Here is a 20,134-nt window from a genome sequence, read left to right as displayed (position 1 = left end):
CAGCGCATGCCGGCCGCTTCAAGATATACGCAGGCGTTTAATAAATGCTTTGAGTAGAGAGGGAAATTGAGCGAAGGAGGTTACTTCGAAGCTGAGGAAAATCCCGGTCAGCCCCAACAGTCCAATTTTCCTGGGAAGCGCCCGTGTTGACAGGACACTCTGGAACAGCTCTCGTCGTCCAAGCAGGGGGTGGGGGAACAGCGTTCCGTCGGGTTTTCTCTCCTATATCTGCTGAATGGAGACGAAGCCAAGTGGTGTGATCAACAGTTCAGGCAAGCCATTGGAAGTCAACGAGAGGAAAGAAATGGTAGGATGAGGTCTTGAAGGGGGAGAGAGAGAGAGAGTTATGTAAGATTTTGGGTTTTCTCGGCGTATCAGGTGCAGAAAAGTTTTCGGGTTTTCCACCGGTAGATGTTTTCCATGTTTCCCGACGTTTCGAGCAGCGACTTGCAGTTCATCGTGAGGGGATCTTACGAATGCCGTTCTTCAAAATTTGACAAGTATACCCCATCCATGGCCAGGTGTGACCTGATTGGTTCACGCGTGTTGTGGTTTTCCCGCAATTTTTGTTGTATATAAGGGATTTCATTATTGGTCTCCAAGCATTCGTGATTTAGAACCCAGTGTCTCTGTTGGTATTGTTGCGGTTGATGCGGATCTGCACAGAGAGTTATAATAGGACAAAGTGGAGTACTTCTCACTCCAAACTTCAGTCTTTGTCTCAGCACCAACTTTCCTTGGATTTTCAGATCCAGGTATTCCTCCACCATACTTGCTATATAAGTCTTGATCTCCAGGTTCGGATGGCAGGTTCAGACGGCAGAGTTCCGAGACTCAGAGTTTCCGAGCCTTTGAATCCAAGGCCTTTGCGCGAAAAACCTTCGTTCAGCGGATGTACGGAGGATTTTGGAGGAATTTCTGGGGGGTTCAAGAAATTTCGGAGGGAAGTGCACTAAAAAATTCCACACACTATTATATCAATTATCAAGGTAGAAAAGTGAATATAGCTATATCGCATCGACACGCTTTCCGCGTCGCCGTACTCATCGCCGCCGCTGGCCAGAACCGGAGTCGAACGCACGCTCGAAAAAACGAAGTTTAATTCGGTTTTGCAAGTATGAGCAGGATTTTAGTTTAAATTCGTAATGTCGAAGGTTCATATACAGGTGTGCTATAAGTCACTCGGTGGAAGTGTCTATTTTTCCCTACGTTTATGTAAAAACAATTGGTGGAAAAGAAACTCCGGCATTTTGTTATATGTCTATGATTAATGCTAAAATAAAATATTTGTAAAACATTGAAATGGAAGACAAAGATGTTTTCATTAAAATTGTACGACAATTTTGTCGTCACTAAATCAATTCATGAAACCACTAAAAGAGGATAAATTTGGCAATTAAAAACAATCGATGGCAGTCATTTTTCGCGAAATTTGTTTAATTTTTGACCACGTTAACGTGATAATATAGGAAAGAATAAATCGGACAGGGTATGAAAAAAATTAATTTGAGAATATTCATCCGAAGTTTCAACTTCCTAGCTCAAAAAAATTGTTTTGAGGTTTTGACCATCTATTTTCTATTTCAGCTCACTGTGAGTCGGAGTGTTTTCTTCCGGCTTCCTGGGCGAGTTTTTTTTCCTATATTTGGACTCACCGCTTACCAAGCAATTATTCCCTCCCAGAACTTCACCGCGGTAGCTGTGGTAAAGTGGCCTATTCTGATAATTTGTCTCATCGCACGCATCGGAAAACCATGCATGTTATTAAATAACCTATCAATTTCGTTTCTAAGACGGTGAAACAAAGAGTCGCTTTAGTTGTTAGCAAAGCACAGACGGCGACAGTCTGCAGCAGGGGCGGATTCAGGATTTTTTCTGGTGTGGCACAAGGGTCTGACAGGCCTTCTCTAATTTGAGATTAAAAACAAAATACAACAATTACTGTGGAAATTATTCTCTTTATTTTGGTGCAAAAGTAATTAATATTAAATTAAATGATTAAGGCTCAGTAATACACAAAATAAAACGAACGCATTGATTACTGTATTAAGAATCTTGCCTATTTTGTAAGCGTCTAAGGGGGGGCACGTGCGCCCGTGCCCCCCCCCCCCTGAATCTGCCTATGGTATGCAGCCATTCTCCTGGCACGGAGGCCTGGTCTCATCCTGCACCTGTCTTTCTTCGCTACATTTGTATTTTAAGCTGTCATTACTCTCTGTGATTTTAATTACTCAGTTTCATGCTCTGAACTTTTCAGTGAATTCATTAGGTACTACTTTTATTTCCATTTCAAAGGAGATTGAATAATGTTTTTATTTCTTCGACATGATTCGGTGGCAGACATTATGAAATGTAATGAAATCGAATCCTGGAGCGTCAGAGTACAGGTGCCCCAGGGCTAGAGGTCTTCCCAGTAGATGAATCGCAGCTAATCGCCACATAAAGGAAACATTTCGGGTGGGGATGGTGGGCTGAAGCCCCCAAAACACCGCGCCCCCTGGCTAAGTGCCTGTTTGTTACCCTGTGTTTTCACATGATGATGACCTTGTGCTTCTAAACCATGGTCGGTTAAATGAATTATGCACTGCGGCTGTTGGGAACCTATTGGTATGGTCCTAGGCCTCACCAAGCCAGCGCCTTCTGCCGTCTGGTGCCATATCCATCTGGGCACCCATCTTCCGTCTTCATATCCTTCTTCACTTGGTCTTTCCAGCGCATTCTCGGTCTTAAACCTTCTGGTTTACATTTAATATCTTATTTACCATTGCATCTTCTCTTCTTCTTTGGACGTGGCCCAGACATCTTAATCTCCTGCTTCTGATGATTCCCACGATATTTGGTTCTTTGAACAATAGGGTGGTTTCCTATTATTTTTTTATTGCTTTAATCGAAAGATTATTACTCCTGGAGTACGTATTTCACGCTTTTAGATTTTTAAATGACAACATCTATTTTTCGCGATTAAATGAAAAGTGAAAATTTTCAAGCGCGCGAAAACGCGACGCTTAAGTATGAATGCCGGGAAATATCTAAGTACGTCGTATTTCTGGTTCCCCCTCCCGCCCGGTGAGGTGACCTTGAGGCGAGGCTTAGCGCTGATACGTCGCAGGATGCTAGCGGATAGCTGAGTAGTACCTTGCTGAATGGTAGCGCTTGGCTTAAAAAAGGTTTATTAATAACTTATCAAACGAAGAAAACTTTCCGAACTTAGCCAGTTTTAATAGGTGATTATTAAGACATGTTTCCATGAGCTCTGTGCCTCATGCATGCATTGCTAATCTCAGACGAGTTAAAACTTATATCTACTCGTATAGAAACTACGTCCCTGTGACGTCACGTGGAGTGGAATCGCATGGGCGCCAATCTGGCCTTTTTCAAATGAGGATAAAATTGACCCTTGCCATTCGTCTACACCGGTATTTCAAAAACCAAATAATTTGTGTATTACGAATACACTAATGGTGGGTAACGAATCGCAATCAATGCCTTTCGTTTTCTTTGATGAAGGAAACTACCCTATTCTCTTAACTCTTTGTTTTTTCTTATTCTCCATGTTTGTCCTTCTTTAATGAGGCCGAATACTCTTCGTAAAACTTTGTTTTCAAACTTTATGAGGTTCTTCGTGATATTTTTGTAAAAGCCCACACTTTCAGAACCATATAATAGTGTAGTCAGGACTATTGTTTTATAAATACTAATTTTTGTTCTTTTGAGCAAGAGTTAATTTTTAATTAATTTTAATAAGCTCCAGTACGATCTGTCGGGTGTTTATTTCTACCTCTTCCCTGTCGTTTGCTAAAATAAATTATGTGGGATTCCAAATTTCTCGATATTCAATCGCTAATATGCCACGTTTACATTACGATTTTCCGAGCGATCGTCCCAACGATAGTTGGCCGAACTATCCGTGTGAATGCATGTCCTGACAATAGTTACCGTAGTTCTGAACGTTGCCACTTTACGATGGTTAGGCGCCGGGAGATCGGAAAAGACATAGAGGTTACCTATATGGGAAAAGAAAGCGACAAGAGAAAGACGAAAAGCTCGTGAAGCTCTATTTTTTCATGGATTTGTCCTAGGAAGGAAGAATATGGGCGGAAGAAAAATTATTCGGTAAATTCACGCTGAAAACAGTAATATCTTGACCCTGCATACCTCAACAAGTTTGTTAACTGTCAATTTCCCGTTCACTTAAGCTGTCAGCACTAGAGGGCAGCACAGGTTTTCACCATAGTTGTGTGAATGCACGACAGTTCCGACAATCGCTGGCACAATCGTAATGTGAATGAGGCATTAAATAATTATGCAATCTCTGTATTCGTTTGTTTTTCAGGGGTGGTTCTGGGCACTCCCGTGGCGGATGCATCAGGGGCGGCCGAGAGCCTGCGCCCGTGCGCCCCTCGGGATTACGGCCGCGGCAGCGTGGTGTGCGTTTGCAACGCCACCTATTGCGACGCTCTGAAGACGGAAGATCGGCTGCCGGCGGGTCAGTTCGCCCTCTACTCCACGTCCAAGGGAGGCCTCCGCTTCCAAAGGAATAGCGGGCAATTCTCGACACCCGGGGAGTACGCCACAGGCAAGTTCCCATGCCAGAGTCTAGGATTTGTCCAATATGAAAAATCAAATTAGGTCTTCAAGTGTGGTTGCCTAGTGGGTATAATGATGCTTGGCTGCAGTGGCGCCAACTCCATTGGGCCTGAGGGGGCCCGATCCCCCTCGAAAATTCGTCATGGGTGTGAGGAAAAAATGTGTTAGGCTTGTCGATTTTCCCCGGAGTCTATCTAACGATTTGATCGTTGGATAATTCTTCCTCATAGAATGACCCTCCTAAGTCGTTAAAACGTTAATAGCTTTGCTTGGTTTCGCTATTTAGTGGGCCTCCTTCGCTTCTATAGCGTTTTTCCCCGTACCGTCCCTTCCGAACCTATCCCTTCTCAGAGGCGTCGTCGGGCTCCTATCGCGGCGGCGCCTCTTTCCTTTTCCCTTTCTCTCCAGCCCCTCCCCCGGTGATCGGGCGTATAAGCCACGGGCTTGGTTCCCGGCCCCGGTGTGTTGTATCCCTGAAGGGTTCCCCAATAATTTTTGTAAGTTGGCATCCCTGCTTGGCTGCTGGATGAAGGATTCCGTCGATCAGCTTCTTATGAAGGCCACAAAATTGTCTTCCCATCCTGTGGGCCTGGTCAGCCATATGTGCCCGCTTTTCTCAATAACTTCCATGTATCAAAAGATAGTTCTAACGAATATATGTAATTATAATGAATGGTCTAAATAGAATCGAATGGTATAAAAACTACGGGGATTTGAAACAGAGAAATACGTATTGTTCCACACTAACTGTAAGCTTTGCAAGTCGCGGAACTTTTTTCCTGCGGATTTTTGCCTCGAGTTAAAACAGTTGCCTGACACGCAGGATACAAAAAATGGTGTATTCAAGGTGGCCTACGTACGCGGCGTTTCATCTTCTGATTGAGTTCGTTCATGGACTTCTCTTCCGCATACACATCACCTTTTTGTGGGTGAGAAACTGTTCTCAGGAAAGTACAAAAATCGCGAAGAAAATTCTGGAGCCCCTGCCTCCTTTACGCAGTAGAATGGATAATAGCAATAGAATGCACCTGAATTTATCCATAATGCACCAATTCGACAAGAAATCAGCACAAACGACCCATGAGGAAATACAAAATGACTGTACTTGGCAAAAAAAATCATCATTTGATGAAATATAAAAGTCTCTAATGCCGTTTTGGATATCACGTGATCATATAAAATACATTGTAATGATAAAATGAAAACCTCCTCATATTCAATTGTAAATTTCTTGAAAAATATGTAAAAGCTAAAAATTCACAATCAAACTAATTTCAATCGCACTGAATTGGAAGAGGAGCATAGCAAATTATGTCCCACAAGGTAAACAATTCAATAGTTTATAACAATTTCAAATTTTTACAGTCGATTTTTTACTATGAATCTACTACTTCAATTTAAATCATATAATTTGGTTTAGTAGACATAAGCCTGCCCTAAAAATTGAAAGCATTGATTAAGGTGATACCAATTTTAGAGAGAATTTTTTTTCAGTGTGGGCATACTTGCTGCTAGTTGATGCTAGTATGTTCAAGAAACCATGAAAGAGCAATTGAAATCACTGAAAAATGACAGCTATTCAAGTTTTCGGATAACTCTCGTGTATTGAATTTTATCAAATTTATATTGCATAGTTTATTAACCAATATTTAAATAATTTATATTATAATTATTAATATGTTTATGTCATTAGATATTTAAATGAGGCATATGTGTATAATAGAAACTCATGAATCCTCACTAAATAGACCTTTTCATGAAAATACATGGTTTCATACGGAAATATAAATAGTCTTTCATGAAAAACTCCCAATTATGTATTTTTAAATTTTCTCCGTGTTCGCACGCGCGCTGTGGAGCAGGTGCAGTCACCTTCACCTTGGATCGCTCCTCTGTTTACCAGAGTGTCATTGGGTTTGGTGGAGCCATGACGGATGCTGCCGCTGTAAACATAGCCTCGCTAAGTGAACCTGCACAAGAGTTGCTCCTCAGGTGAGACTGACTCTTTAGATGGAAAGAACTGCACATTATAGAGTTTCCAAGTTGTAATAGTCCACCTAAACAAATTGTAGAAACTATGCTAAATTGTGATGCACCACATTTAACATATTTTTTACAGGGATCACATATCAATAGAATTTTTCATGAATTAAGAAAGCAATTATGGGTGGAATGGTTGTTTTTACCTTGTAAGATAACATCTACCTACTCATTAAAAATACCACAATCATACTAATTATAGGAAAACTCAGAATCTGATCTTTTTTTTAAAGTAGTCTACTGAAAATGCATCATTTCTCTAAAACCGCCCTCCAAGTAATATCATCACTTTTTATCACAGTAACTCACTTTTTTGTAATATATTTTGCTCTGAAGGTGTTGTTCAAAGCACAGCACATACACATTCTATTCTATTTGAAATAAATACTAAAAGATATCAATTGCCTCAAATTTACCTGCATCCCTAATTATCCTCACTGTAGATCTGAATGAATACTTCGAAAAAAAATCAAATGAACTCTCAAATCAGGATGAATTCAATTTTATTTAATTTGCTGGCAAATCTGGATGCTTCAAGATACTAAGATTCCAAGTGTATACTGAGACACGCTGTACTCACTTTAAAAACTCAAATCGATGCATTTCAAATGAGGTTATGATAATAATCAAGAAAATTTTTTTCCATTTAATTAAATCACTAAATCAGCATAATTTTTCCATTTACTTTTCATACATATTGACATCTTCTCCAGACCAAATCAATTTGAAAATTAATGCTTTTTTCTTTCATTTGATTTGATTATTTTTAAAGGTTTAACACCCTCCATTTTTAATTGAAAGGAAAGCTTGAGATTCAACTAGGTGTCATATAAAATGAAAATTCCTGCTTTTCAAAGCACTACAATATATAATTTAAACTACCACAAAATGTTAAGAGTTCTCTATTTCTCTAATTAATGTATTCATTCAAAGATTAGTGAGTTGAGAATGAAATGGGTAAATGGGGTATAGGTTATGATGAATGAGTATTTATGAAAGGATAGCACTAATTAATTTCAATATTGTGAATTAACGATCACACTGAAATCTTTTACCCCATCAGGTCATACTATTCAGAGGACGGTGTTGAGTACAATGTGGCGAGAACCAATATTGGAGGTTGTGACTTCTCTACGAGGCCATACTCGTACGATGATGAAGGCGCACCAAGCGACCCAGAATTGAAACATTTCCAGTTGGCAGAGGAGGACACCAAGTACAAGGTACATACATAAGAGCAACTACTGTGGCGAGGGCTAAACCACATTGACTGGCCTGTTCCCACAGTATCACCTAAAATAAGCAACCATCGATATTCATGCCTTCAGTGGCATGACTAGGAATATGCTTTGGGAGGGGATGGAAGGGCCTGGGTGGGGGCGATGTAAGGGCCTGGGGGGCGACCCCTCCTTCCTCCCCCCCCAGAGAAACGGTGGGTCCGGGAAAATTTTTGAAAAATTACATGCCTGGAAATGCATTTCACATCATTTTGGCACTTAAAATTTCTCTTTGAGTAGATGCAGTTATTAATTGTCAAAACTAGACAATAGATTTAAATATTTTTTTATTTCTCTGAGGCTTTGGGGGGGGGGGGGCTCTATCCCCTCACCCCCCCCACCCCCCATAGTTACGCCACTGCATACCTCAGACAATGCACTCTTGTCTACTATTTGCAAGTGGCAGGCAGACTCTGTCCCAAGACAGGTCTCACCATCAGTGCCACAGTACCTGACTAAAGACTCCCCTGCCACACTTCCTTATGCATATAATCAAAGTAAATTGTTAAATTCCAATTGAAATTAAATTATCTTTTATGGTTGGTAGTTAATGGTCCTAAACTTTATGTCACCTTGCATGAATTCTATTTCCCAGGTCAAAAGGATGATCTAATTACTGAGTAGATAAAAGTACATCAGTGTCTTATTTTTTAACCAATGCATAAAAATTATGTACAAATAAATTTCAGAGGTGATTTTCTGATAGATCTGTCTCGTTGCACTCAAATTTGGTTGAAAAACCTCTTCGGTGAAGCCGTGGGAACGCATATAAATTATGCACATTGAAAGTGAATATTTAGAGTCAAAAATGAATGGAATGTGAAAGAGACGCGTGAAATATCGTCTCCATGGAGAAAAGATGGCAACCAGTGTAGAACTGATTTGGATGCACGTAAATGATGTGGAGCACAACACCATTTTTACTGGTAATGCCGCAGGTAGGTACCAAATCAGGAACTTCAGTTCCAGTGATGTTAGAGTTGTAGAAAGATTGATTGATTGGAAGACTTGACCTGTGAACTTAATAAAATAAAAAGTAAAGCTGTGCAATTCATAAAAAAACCACTATGAGCAAACAGAAAGCATTACATAGCTCTGAGGCTGGGCACTAGGGTTAGATTGCTTCGAGCAATTACAAATAGTTATCACTCAGAATGACATGGAGAACCCCACCACATTTCTCGAACTTATAGAAATGATAAATTAAGAGAAATAGGTAGTCTGTCAAATGGATTGGTATTGGTAATTGTTCCTCCCCGAACAATAAAGGACTTTAATTAACGCAAGGCGGGAATCGGTATGCACTCAGTACACTTTTTCTTTTTCTTTTGTTACATTATGGCTCTTGTCCAAACACCCCCTGCCAACTGCCTATTGAGGCTTTCATGGTAGCATGTGTGTGTACATCTTGCCTGACCAATTTCATACATCTGCTTTATATTAAGAACAGGTTTGACATTTTTCATGAGGTGCAATTTACATTATTAACATTAATTCCGCTGCAGATTCCTTACCTCAAGAGAATGGTTGCGATGAGCCAGAGGAGGCTGTATCTTCTAGGCAGCGCTTGGAGTGCTCCAAAGTGGATGAAGACGAATGGAGACTTCATTGGCCTTGGGAAGCTCAAGAAGGAATACTATCAAGCTTGGGCTGAATACTATGCAAAGTAAGACTTGTTCAATGCCCACAAAAATTTTACCTGAATGAAAAAAAAACCAAATATTTCATGAAAGATTGGACACATAGTCAAACCATCAATTTCAGGTATGAAAGGTTTAACTTTCTCATTGCGAATGGCTTACGTAAGCAGTTCTCGGATTTCCATCCTATCCAGATCCTCAATTTTCATCCTTGCCGACGTTTCGATGAATGACATATTCATCGAAATGTTGGCAAGGGTGGAGATGAAGGATTTAATCAGGATGGGAAACCGAGAACTGTTTACGTCATCAATTTCAGGGGCTAGTAGCGTGCGACCAATGGTCTATACAAATGCACTGTGAAACAGTTTCACACAGCCTGAACAGAAATAAACTGCCGAGTTAATTACTTTAGAGTTTCACACCACCAGACACGAAATAAGGTTGGTAGGGTGAGTGTGTAGTGCATTAGGCTGGATGTGTGGAAGGATCCAAATCTTGGGTGAAGTCAATCGAAATCTCTGAACAAAAATCCTCTGGAAATGTAAAGAGGTCCAGGGAAAGGATCTGACCTCCCTACACTGAATGTGGGTGCTAACACATGCTTATGGTTTAGTCTGGAGTGAGCTCTTCCCTCTCCTATCCAAATTAACCTCCAGGTTGAATCACTAAATGGTTTAAGCCCTGATCGTGAGACTTCATTGTCGAAATTCAAAACACAAATTACCAATTATAAAAAAATACATCATGAAAAAATATCAGCGTGTTGGTTTTTCTATTTCGAGTCATACTCATTGAAAATATGGCTCATAGGTTTGAAAAGATTGCCAACCTTTGATCCACATTAATAATTGGCAAATATGAAAGTTATTTTTATAGAATTACACAGCCAATATGTAGTAACTAATTGATTTCACTATGATTCATTGCAATTATGTTCTGTTTCTGTTCAATTTGGTACAATTGGTCATACTCATGGGTACTTCTCTGGTGTAATGCTAGACTCAGGTCAGTTAAGCTTCCCTCATTGGTAACGATCATATGTCAATAAATATCTGATACCTAAAAAACAAATTTCCCTAATGAAGAGAAAACCATTACTTTAAAAAAATCATCATTTTCAATCAAATGTTGTTCGATAAAATCTTTCACAAATTGGTTGAGGAAATTTTTCTGTCAATCCTTCGTCATCAGGTTCCTTGCAGAATATGGTGCCCAGGGTCTAAATTTCTGGGCAATCACAGCTCAAAATGAACCTTTGGATGGAAACATACCTGGATTCTCTTTCAACTGCATGGGATGGACGCCTGACGAGCAAAGAGATTGGGTTGGAAATAATTTAGGACCCACACTTGAAGCCAGAGGGCACAGTGACGTGGAGATATTGGTGGTGGATGATCAAAGGCCATTCTTAGCATCATGGACGGACACAGTAAGGATATCTGGCCATAGGGTACCAAGACCACTTGGTTCCCAGGGCTGACTACGTAGATTGTAGCCGCTCCCTAACACTTAAAGGTTTGCTGAGGCGTAACCCTATGGTGGAACACACCCAACTTCCTCCTAGTGCAACAGCAAATTTGCTGAAGAATGTAAAATATAAACTTGCAAATTTAAATTTATTTTAATTACTACACAACCTGTGATTTGATACTTTGTATCATCTGCAGGTTCAATATGGCATAGCTGTATCAACTGAAGGTGATAAATAGCATTGAAAACAAGGTTGAGGTATAATTGAAATTTGCAATTGAAATTGGCAAGTTTTGCATTATTTCCATGGAGGAAAAATTACCCATGAGACATTTTGATTGGTTTTACAAATTTACTATCTTTCTTTTGAAATTTCATGAAATGAGAAGTTAGAGACATAATACTTGGTGCGTTTTACTACCATGCATAATGAAAAATGATACATATATAACTATGAGATAGCCCAGGACAAAACTCGTTTCGTACGAGGGTGTTTAATCGTAAGTGACCCACCAGTGGGTCACACGTTTGCCAGAGTGGGAGGTGCCACTCAAAATGAACGATCATCCATAACTCAGCCCACTACTCACAATGTCACTTCACTACACTAACTGTCAGAGAAAACCTAATGTTATCCTATTTTGAGAGAAATTCATTATGTTGTATAAATTAAGGTAAGATAGGTATATTGCACAAATCCTATCCTTTCATCAGGCAACGAGCGTACCAAGGAGAGTTGACAAAAAGGAATCTTGAAACCAGTGAGGGCGTACCCAGGATCAAAACTAGGGAGGGGGGCAAGCCATGGTTGTTCTAGTTTTTGGTAAGATTTAAGCATGGAAAAGATGAATGAAACCAACATTTTAAGGAAACTCTAACAGCTATTTATTAGTTTTTAAAATTATTGGCATGAAAAAATATTATTTTCCTTGAGGAAATTTGCGATTTTTGCTTCTCGGGGGGGGGGGGGGGGCACCTGCCCCCTCCTGCCCCTCGCTGGGTACGCCCATGCTTGAAACTCATTGATCCTTTTACGTGTTTGCTGCAGATCTGAATCTCCTATCCCAGGTTCAGACTGTGGTGTGACCCTCCAGCGGGTCAAAGACGTGTACATATTTCTTTCTACGAGGTGTGATCCACCGGTGGGTCACGCTCACGTTCGTCTTCTACCCTACGCTGCCCAGAGGAGAAATTCACTCCCCTAACCCTCTTAGAGCCAGTGGGTAGTATATGCGAAGAGTGCCAAGGGCCGATCTATCGGCCGGGCTTATTTTGCACTGTTGCCGTTTATTTTTTGAGCTTCGTGTAGATTTTGTCTCTATTTTCTAGTACCTATCATGCTTTAACATACCCGTAAGTATTGAGAGTCAACGAAAAAAAAATTAGTTTCAGAAAATCCATATTAGGCTTTATATAATTTCTTTAGCGTAAACCTACAAATTCAGCAATAAAAGGCCTGGCATTCTTCAACAAACCAGGAAAAATGGGCTGGCACTAAAAGGGTCGATACATCACTTCAGAATGGAGTTGAAAAAGTGGCAATCCACACTCCTCACAGAATGAAGTACACCTGTGACCCACCAGAGGGTCCCAACGCAGTCTAATCCTGGGGGTCGAGATTCAGGTCTGCAGCAAACACGTTAAAGGCTCAATGAGGTGCAATAATGATCCTTTTGGGCATTTCTCCTGTTGACACTACCACATATAAGGACCAGATTGTTGCAGTATATCACCTATCTTTCCCTAAATTATTGTTTTTATTTAATTTTTTAATAATTGTTTAATTTCAGTGCTAATGTTGACCAATTCCAATACCATATATTTCTTTAGCTCTTTTCAGATGAGAAAGTTGTAAAATATGCTTCAGGAATTGCAGTTCATTGGTATATTGATTTTATATCTTCACCAGAAATCTTGAATACAACACACTTCCAGTATCCGAACAAATATCTCATGTACACAGAGGCGTGCAATGGTAAGACAAAATACCTAAAATTTATAGTATTATATATTAATACATATTTATATAGTTGTTGTCTGCAATATTCACACGTTTTGTCCATTACTTGTTCAGTGCAGAGAGTTACACAGAGAAATCTTCAAGCATTGTGCTTACAGAAATTGTAATAACACAAATCCACAGAAATTTGGTTATCACGCTAGTATATATTGGGTCCAATTCAAGCTTCTTGAGGCCTTGTGATGACAAGAATTTCACAAACCTGTAACTGTGCCTTAGAAACTGCATCACAGCTGTCATTAAAATCTATCTTAACCTAAATTCACTAAGGATGTTTGATGGAAATTGGAAAATAATTTTAATGATACTAACAAAATTTGTTTATTTAATAAGACTAACAAACAATTAAACTAACAACACTACAGAATTTTATCATTGATTTAACTTTAATTGCTCAGGTGAATCACCAGAGGAGCATGTTATCCTTGGATCTTGGGAAAGAGCGGAAAAATACGCATACAGCGTCATTGAGGTAATGCCAAAATTTGTTGTTTACACTTTTAATACTGGTACATAATTGTATTCTGTTCTTAGTGTGCACCTAACCTATAACTGGGAAGGTGAATACTACATGATTTTATTTGGAAGGAAATGGAATTAAATTGAAGAACAACACTCAATAAATAAGGGGATACGTTACAAATGTACTTCACAAATGATATCTTTCAATGTCTGTCATTTCCTATGTGTGCCTTACAGGCTAACATCTACATATATAAAAGAAAGTCGAAAATCGTGTTAGTTAGAGCACTTATAACTCGAGAACGGCTGCACCGATTTTAATGATATTAGGTTCTTTGGATTCGTCTCAGCCCCGGATAACATATAGGACATTAAAAAAAGGATAATTTTACAAAAAAATTAATCTCTTTCTAAATGATATGTTTTTAGGAGTTAGTAATGCAACAACAATTGATAAGTCGGTCAAAACTACAAATTAAAATATTTGTTTTGTTTTTACCAATTTAATAACTGAAATTCGTAGCAATATAGCATTTTAATTACTAAATATATTCAAAATATTGAAATTGCATTTAAAAATTTTAATTCGAGCTAATTTTAAGCCCAGCTCGACTTGACTCTTGACTATCGTGTTTGTAAACAAATCTCCAAGCAATTGTTGACAAACGGTAATGTCTGTGTTCCTGTCGAGGAGCAGTTTCATTTCACTAAATCGGAATGTTTGCAAATTAGTTTCATCGGAAGGTGAGCTCATCAATAAAGTGTTCCAGAATATGATTGATCACCACAAAAATCAAAATTGGTTGATTGTGCGAAAAATTTTGACGGCCTAGAACGGAGATGTGGATTACTCAAACTAGGTAAATAAGGATCAAATAGTTGGTAGGTACTCTGCATGAATTCAAATCTTTTAACTGTGTACCAAATGAAGACGAAATCACCAACTATCTACCTGAATATTTTAAGTTCTTGGACTTACCTGGCTTACCAAGGCACGATTTACAGCTAAATGTAGGTTCTGTGTTCATTATCTTTCGAAACCTAAACCAACCAAAACTATCCAACGGAACGCGTTTGGTGACTTAAAAAAATTGGTGATGAGTGTCATTCACGCAACTTTACCCAAAGGAAAATTCAAAGATGAGGAAGTTCTCATTCCGAAGATTCTATGATTCCAACTTATATGCTCTTTTGAGTTCAAACGTATTCAATTTCCAATTCGTGTTGCATTCGTGATAACGGTTAACAAATCGCATGGTCAGTATTTCAGTTTTTATGATGTTTGTGCTCATGTGCTAATGTAACCCACTATTTTCTCATGGTCAATTAAACGTGGTATGTTCACGAGCCGTTAAACCATCCGCTGAGTTTCTTCCTTCGCTTGGCACAGCTAGGAATTAAGGATTAAGGAAGAAGGAAGGGGGGTTTTAGGCGCAGCTAATACTAGCGGGTCTGTAGGGTAAAGAAAACTCGCTAAGGTAAGCGAGAGGTGTGGGGGCCCTCCCTCAGACATTTTTTTAAAGATAAATGGTTAAAAATAGTGGTATTTGCGGCTGTGTGAATAGTTAAATATGTTTTGTTTGTTACTCATCCGTCCCCCTAATATTAGTAACATAATGTTTTATAAAAAAATTCTCTAAGCTCTTGGGAGGGTTTTATCCCCAAAACCCCTCTTGCTGCGTCACTGCTTCGCTTCGCTATATGTATTTATTTAGCTTCATTCGCTTTATCTTGCGCCTGATTACAACACAAAAACTGTTGTTTATCAGAAGGTGCTTGATGCAAGACATTAAACCCGAATGTGTAGGGCACACCGTGGTGCGTTTACGCATGCAGCAAGTTTATGCAGTGCATTTTTTCCAAACAGAGATACTATAACTGGCACGCCTAAAGTCATTTGATACGAATGCTGCATCATAGGGGCTTTTCTTACACGATTTTGAGCATCAGTCAAGCGTCGGTCTGGCGTTGTGTTAACCTGCCCCGTGAACCGGCCAAACATTTTTTTACGGTTAATAACTCAAATAGCCAACAACTGAATCCGTATAATTTTTATTTCATTAACTTCTTTATGAAACCACAATGCTCAAACTTTCTTAAGCTAAAACGTAAAAAAATTCATTGAAAAAAATCTGTGTAAACGTGCTCCGATCCAACCTATGTAGATTCAATAAAGAAAATCTCTTTCTGACAAGCAATTTTGATACTCATTTACGTAGTTTTATTGAATTTGTATCCTTATTTTATTATAATAAATTAAACATGATTAAAAGCGATACAGCCGCTCTTGATTTATATATATGGTGTAACTAAACTGCAAGTTCATAGATTGTTAGGCGGTACAAAGTTCGCCGGGTCAGCTAGTATAGTATACTAATGACATTAGATACTATAGGTAGCTGATTTGGCTTCTACTATGCTGACTTTGTACTTTGAGCGTTAGAAATATTGTGGAATCAGGCAATCATAGCTTGCAATAAAGATATTACTGTGAAAACATTTAAAATTTGATCGATTGTGTTACAGAGCAAAAATCAACTGCAGACAGTAAAAGCAATAAATACCAGCACTTACCAGCGCATTCTGAACCATGTGAACAATATAAGATATAATGAAGCACATTTCAGATATGTATAATAATTAATGTACAGGATAATCATGGAGGTATGCATCAATGAACATACAGTATTAAGTCAAAAAATGGACTTCTCTCCAATTCATCAAAAACACAACATATCTACTGAAGATTATTTATTGATTGGCATGCGATAATTATTCTAACCCAAATTAATTCTTTATAATAGGGTGGTTTCCTATTATTTTTTTATTGCCTAAATCGAAAGACTATTATTCCTGGAGTACACATTTCACATTCTTTGATTTTCAAATGACGATATCTATTTTTTGCGATTAAACGAAAAGTGAAAATTTTCAAGCTCGCAAAAATGCGACGGCTAAGTAGGAATGCTGGGAAAAGTCCGTGTGACGTCATTCTGGTTTCCGCTGTCGCAAAGTGAGGTGACCTTGGGGCGAGGCTTTGAGCGCTGATGCGACGCAGGCTGCTAGCAGGTAGCAGAGTACCCTTCTAGCAGGTAGCACTTGGCTTAAATAAGGATTATTATTACCCTATTAAACGACGGAAACTTTCCGATCTTAGGTAATTGTAATGGGTGATTATTAAGAGATGTTTCCCTGAGCTCTATGCCTCATGCATGCATTAGTAATCTCAGACAATGTAAAACTCCTATCTACTCGTATAGAAACAAGGTCCCTGTGACATCACGTGGAGTGGCATCGCATGGGCGCCAATCTGGCCTTATTCAAATGAGGTTAAAATTGACCCTCGCCATTCGTTTAAACTGGGATTTCTAAAACCAAATAATTTGTGTATTATTAATACACTAAAGGTGGGAAAGGAATCGCAATCAATGCATTTCGTTTTCCTTGATGAAGGAAACTACCCTATTATTCTTTGAGGGGGGGGGTGCTTTAATTTGTTGATTTCTTTTCCAGACAATGTCCAACTGGGTGACTGGATGGATCGATTGGAATTTGGCCCTTGACCTGACTGGAGGACCTAACTGGGCCAAGAACTTCGTCGACTCCCCTGTGATTGTCAATGCCACCGCTGATGAATTCTACAAGCAGCCAATGTTCTACGCTCTGGGCCACTTCTCTAAATTTGTTCCCTATGGATCAAAGCGAATCGGGATCTCAATGAATGTGAACAACCAGGATTCACTCTCTATGAATGCTCAAAGTTCCGATATATACGCTATTGCCTTTGACACTCCAGAACTAGCAACAGCGGTGGTCTTCTTAAACAAGTAAGTATGCATTATTACGTACCACCCTCATAATAGGTTTTAAAAATACCTTTCCACAAGTTGCATGGGCATTTAAAATTGCTAGACAGGTAATAATTACTACAGTATTCTTACAATCAAGGTAAGTTTTAAAAGGGGAATTTTATGAATTAACCTGGCCCCTCTCCCACATTTGATTTCCATTTCCAATCTATGACAAGGCCTGCTCCCTTTCATGTTATCAATATTCCTATCTTATTAACCCCAAACACTTTATCTGACACAAGAATGTATTCTAGCACATCATTTGTAATTTCCTCAAATTCCTTTATAATAATGATGTATGAAATCATGTATCAGTAACTATGTCTTGGAATTATTTCAAAAACCTTTTCACATATGTATTGGAATTTGAATATAAAATATCTTCATGATCGATGGAAAAATGAACCAAACTTTGGATTCATTCTTTTTTTCGAAATTTCGAAAGTCTACATGCAACAAAATATGCATTACATGAGTATGCTTGGGTACAATAATATGCGCCACAGTTCATCCATTCAGTTCAATCAACTTTTAAGAACTAACAACTGGAAAATTTTATCTAAAAATCATTTCTCCACACACAAATACTTTCAAGCCATGTCTCATTTGTACAAGTGTTGGTGGGTTTTGCATAAAAACATTATTCCTTTAAAACTTAACCAGTCATTCAATTAAATTAAATTAAAAAGAAGAACTTAGTGCTTTGTGCTTCTTCTTTTTAATTTAATTATGAGTCGCTTTCGCCAGTTGCTACGCCTCAAACAATCCATTTCAGTCATTTAATATCAAAAATGTTTACGTTAAGAAATGAACCACTTCAGAAAATTCTGAATTCACGTGTTATTATGGCATTATTGATGAACTTAAGTATGGCGAATATTAATTTCATTTCAGGAATGACCAGAGTGTGGAGATTACATTCAGGGATGCAGATAGGGGAGAATTAACAAAAGAAATTCCAGGAAAATCTATACATACATTGATATACTGGTAAAATAATTATAACATATCTGTGAAAGAACAACAGAATTTTTAAAATTTGTATGCTTCGTTGGTAAAAATAAAATGTTAATAACAGTAATGATGCTCAACACTTCATTAAATAATTATTCCATTATTTAATAGCTATGTAGACTTACTGATTGAACATTCAATTTATCCCAGTAAAGATGAGATACATGGCAGTTTTAACCTAAATAGAAAGTGCAGGTTTAATTAATTCTCTATTGACATAATTTTGTAACATGCCTACTACAAAGAGACTAAAGATCACTACATGGACTCAAGTCTATTGTCAGTGATAAAATTATTGCCAGAAGTAAGTTGTAGTACACAGCTTTGTTGGAATAAAATTTTCAGATACCCTCTATTTTATAAATTATCATGAAAACTTTTCATGAAAAAATCAGTGATTTTTTTCTCGTGAGATTGCTATCAGATATAGAGGAAAGGGAGTTGAGATTAGTAGATAATAAGGCTACGAAATTTTAAGAGAGGACACCTAATGATATTTTACATTTAAAGTACGCAATTGTGAAGTAAATAAAGGAAGAACGGTAATATATTAGATAAATATCTGTCACTCATGAAGAACTTCATATGCACTGTGCACCTTCATGCACTGATTTCTTGTAGATGTAGTTAGAGGATTACAAAAATCTAATAATTGTGACTATATATGTAATCTTACAATGTAATTAGCTGTGGGTACACTGAAAAATGTGTGACTGTGCGGGATAGACTATACACGTGGTGTCTTAGGATAATTTGCCATAGATATTTATGGGTAAATGATATCATATTGCTTTTGGTATCACAAAAAAATACCTGTGAAAGTAAATGGCAAAAAATTAAGCATCCAAACTTTTACTCACACAGGAAGAGGTTGATTACAAATTAAAAATAGCCCTCAGATATAGGTTTTCACTAATTTATTAATGCATGAGATGAATGACATGACTAATGTAATAGCTGGTGCAATTGTGGTCCATTTCAAATAAAATACTAGTCAGACCTTAAAATATCACTAATACACAATTAGGCATTCACGTACACATAATTTGTACAAAATCACAGTCTTGCATAGTGTTCAAGCAATGTAAAAGTTTATCAGTAGGTACATCAAAATTTTTACATGAGAAAATAAAAACTCAAAATATACATATTCTTCTCTCCTCCTCAATTATAAATCATCAACCGAGTCAAAATATTCTTCGTCACTTTCATCAGTTTCTTCACAAACACTGGCCTGCTGTAACTCCGTGGACATTTTCATTGACTGTGACTTGTAGTGACAGCTCTGTTTCCTTTCAATAACTTTCTGCATGCACTGAAGGATAGTCTTCATGCCTAGCTTGGTGTTAAATTCCATCAGCTGGCAAATGCGATTGAACTGCAGGTGATTATAACAGAAATGAAACATGGAGTACGTGTCCTCGGGGTCACTGAAAACTTTGAAGTCAGCAAACTCTTTCTCTTCTTCCGTTTCACGCTTCACACCTGAAAGTAATTGAAGAAATAATGGCTTCAATTACACATCTACAACAAGAACAGAGGAATAAGCATACAAACCACTTGCCAATGTATGCTTCTTACAACCTTGGACGCAAGGGCTGACCGTTCTCCTGGGGAATTTAATCAGCTACATCTTGAAATGTCTTTTTTAACCCAAGAGGATATGTTTCAGGTTATTGAGTCTACTTCATATAAAGTGTTTGCCAAATTTTCTTGCAAATTAGTTGATAAAGATTTTCCGCGCATGACATGCAAAGACGCATTGCTTAA

The 20,134-nt window shown here is 38.2% G+C and overlaps 2 protein-coding genes across 3 annotated transcripts in view; one reads left to right on the top strand and one right to left on the bottom strand.

Annotated features, from left to right (window-relative positions):
- Nucleotides 1-19,499, top strand: part of LOC124165206 (lysosomal acid glucosylceramidase-like) — a 59,740-nt gene extending 40,241 nt beyond the window's left edge. The window contains exons 2-10 of the mRNA XM_046542485.1: nucleotides 4,334-4,576; nucleotides 6,450-6,579; nucleotides 7,691-7,850; nucleotides 9,410-9,570; nucleotides 10,739-10,976; nucleotides 12,848-12,992; nucleotides 13,436-13,509; nucleotides 17,013-17,326; nucleotides 18,245-19,499. Of these exons, the coding sequence (XP_046398441.1) occupies nucleotides 4,334-4,576; nucleotides 6,450-6,579; nucleotides 7,691-7,850; nucleotides 9,410-9,570; nucleotides 10,739-10,976; nucleotides 12,848-12,992; nucleotides 13,436-13,509; nucleotides 17,013-17,326; nucleotides 18,245-18,344 (1,565 nt within the window). The 3' untranslated portion in view covers nucleotides 18,345-19,499. The remainder of the gene's footprint in view (nucleotides 1-4,333; nucleotides 4,577-6,449; nucleotides 6,580-7,690; nucleotides 7,851-9,409; nucleotides 9,571-10,738; nucleotides 10,977-12,847; nucleotides 12,993-13,435; nucleotides 13,510-17,012; nucleotides 17,327-18,244) is intronic.
- The window catches only part of LOC124165205 (cytosolic phospholipase A2-like), a 106,253-nt gene continuing 105,385 nt past the window's right edge, over nucleotides 19,267-20,134 (bottom strand). For both annotated transcript variants that reach the window (XM_046542483.1, XM_046542484.1), the window contains one exon: nucleotides 19,267-19,849. In XM_046542483.1, coding sequence (XP_046398439.1) covers nucleotides 19,533-19,849 — 317 coding nt within the window. In that variant the 3' untranslated portion in view covers nucleotides 19,267-19,532. The remainder of the gene's footprint in view (nucleotides 19,850-20,134) is intronic.

The sequence above is a fragment of the Ischnura elegans genome, chromosome 9 (genome assembly GCF_921293095.1).
Source record: "Ischnura elegans chromosome 9, ioIscEleg1.1, whole genome shotgun sequence".
NCBI lineage: Eukaryota > Metazoa > Arthropoda > Insecta > Odonata > Coenagrionidae > Ischnura > Ischnura elegans.
This window is presented reverse-complemented; position numbering and strand designations above follow the sequence as displayed.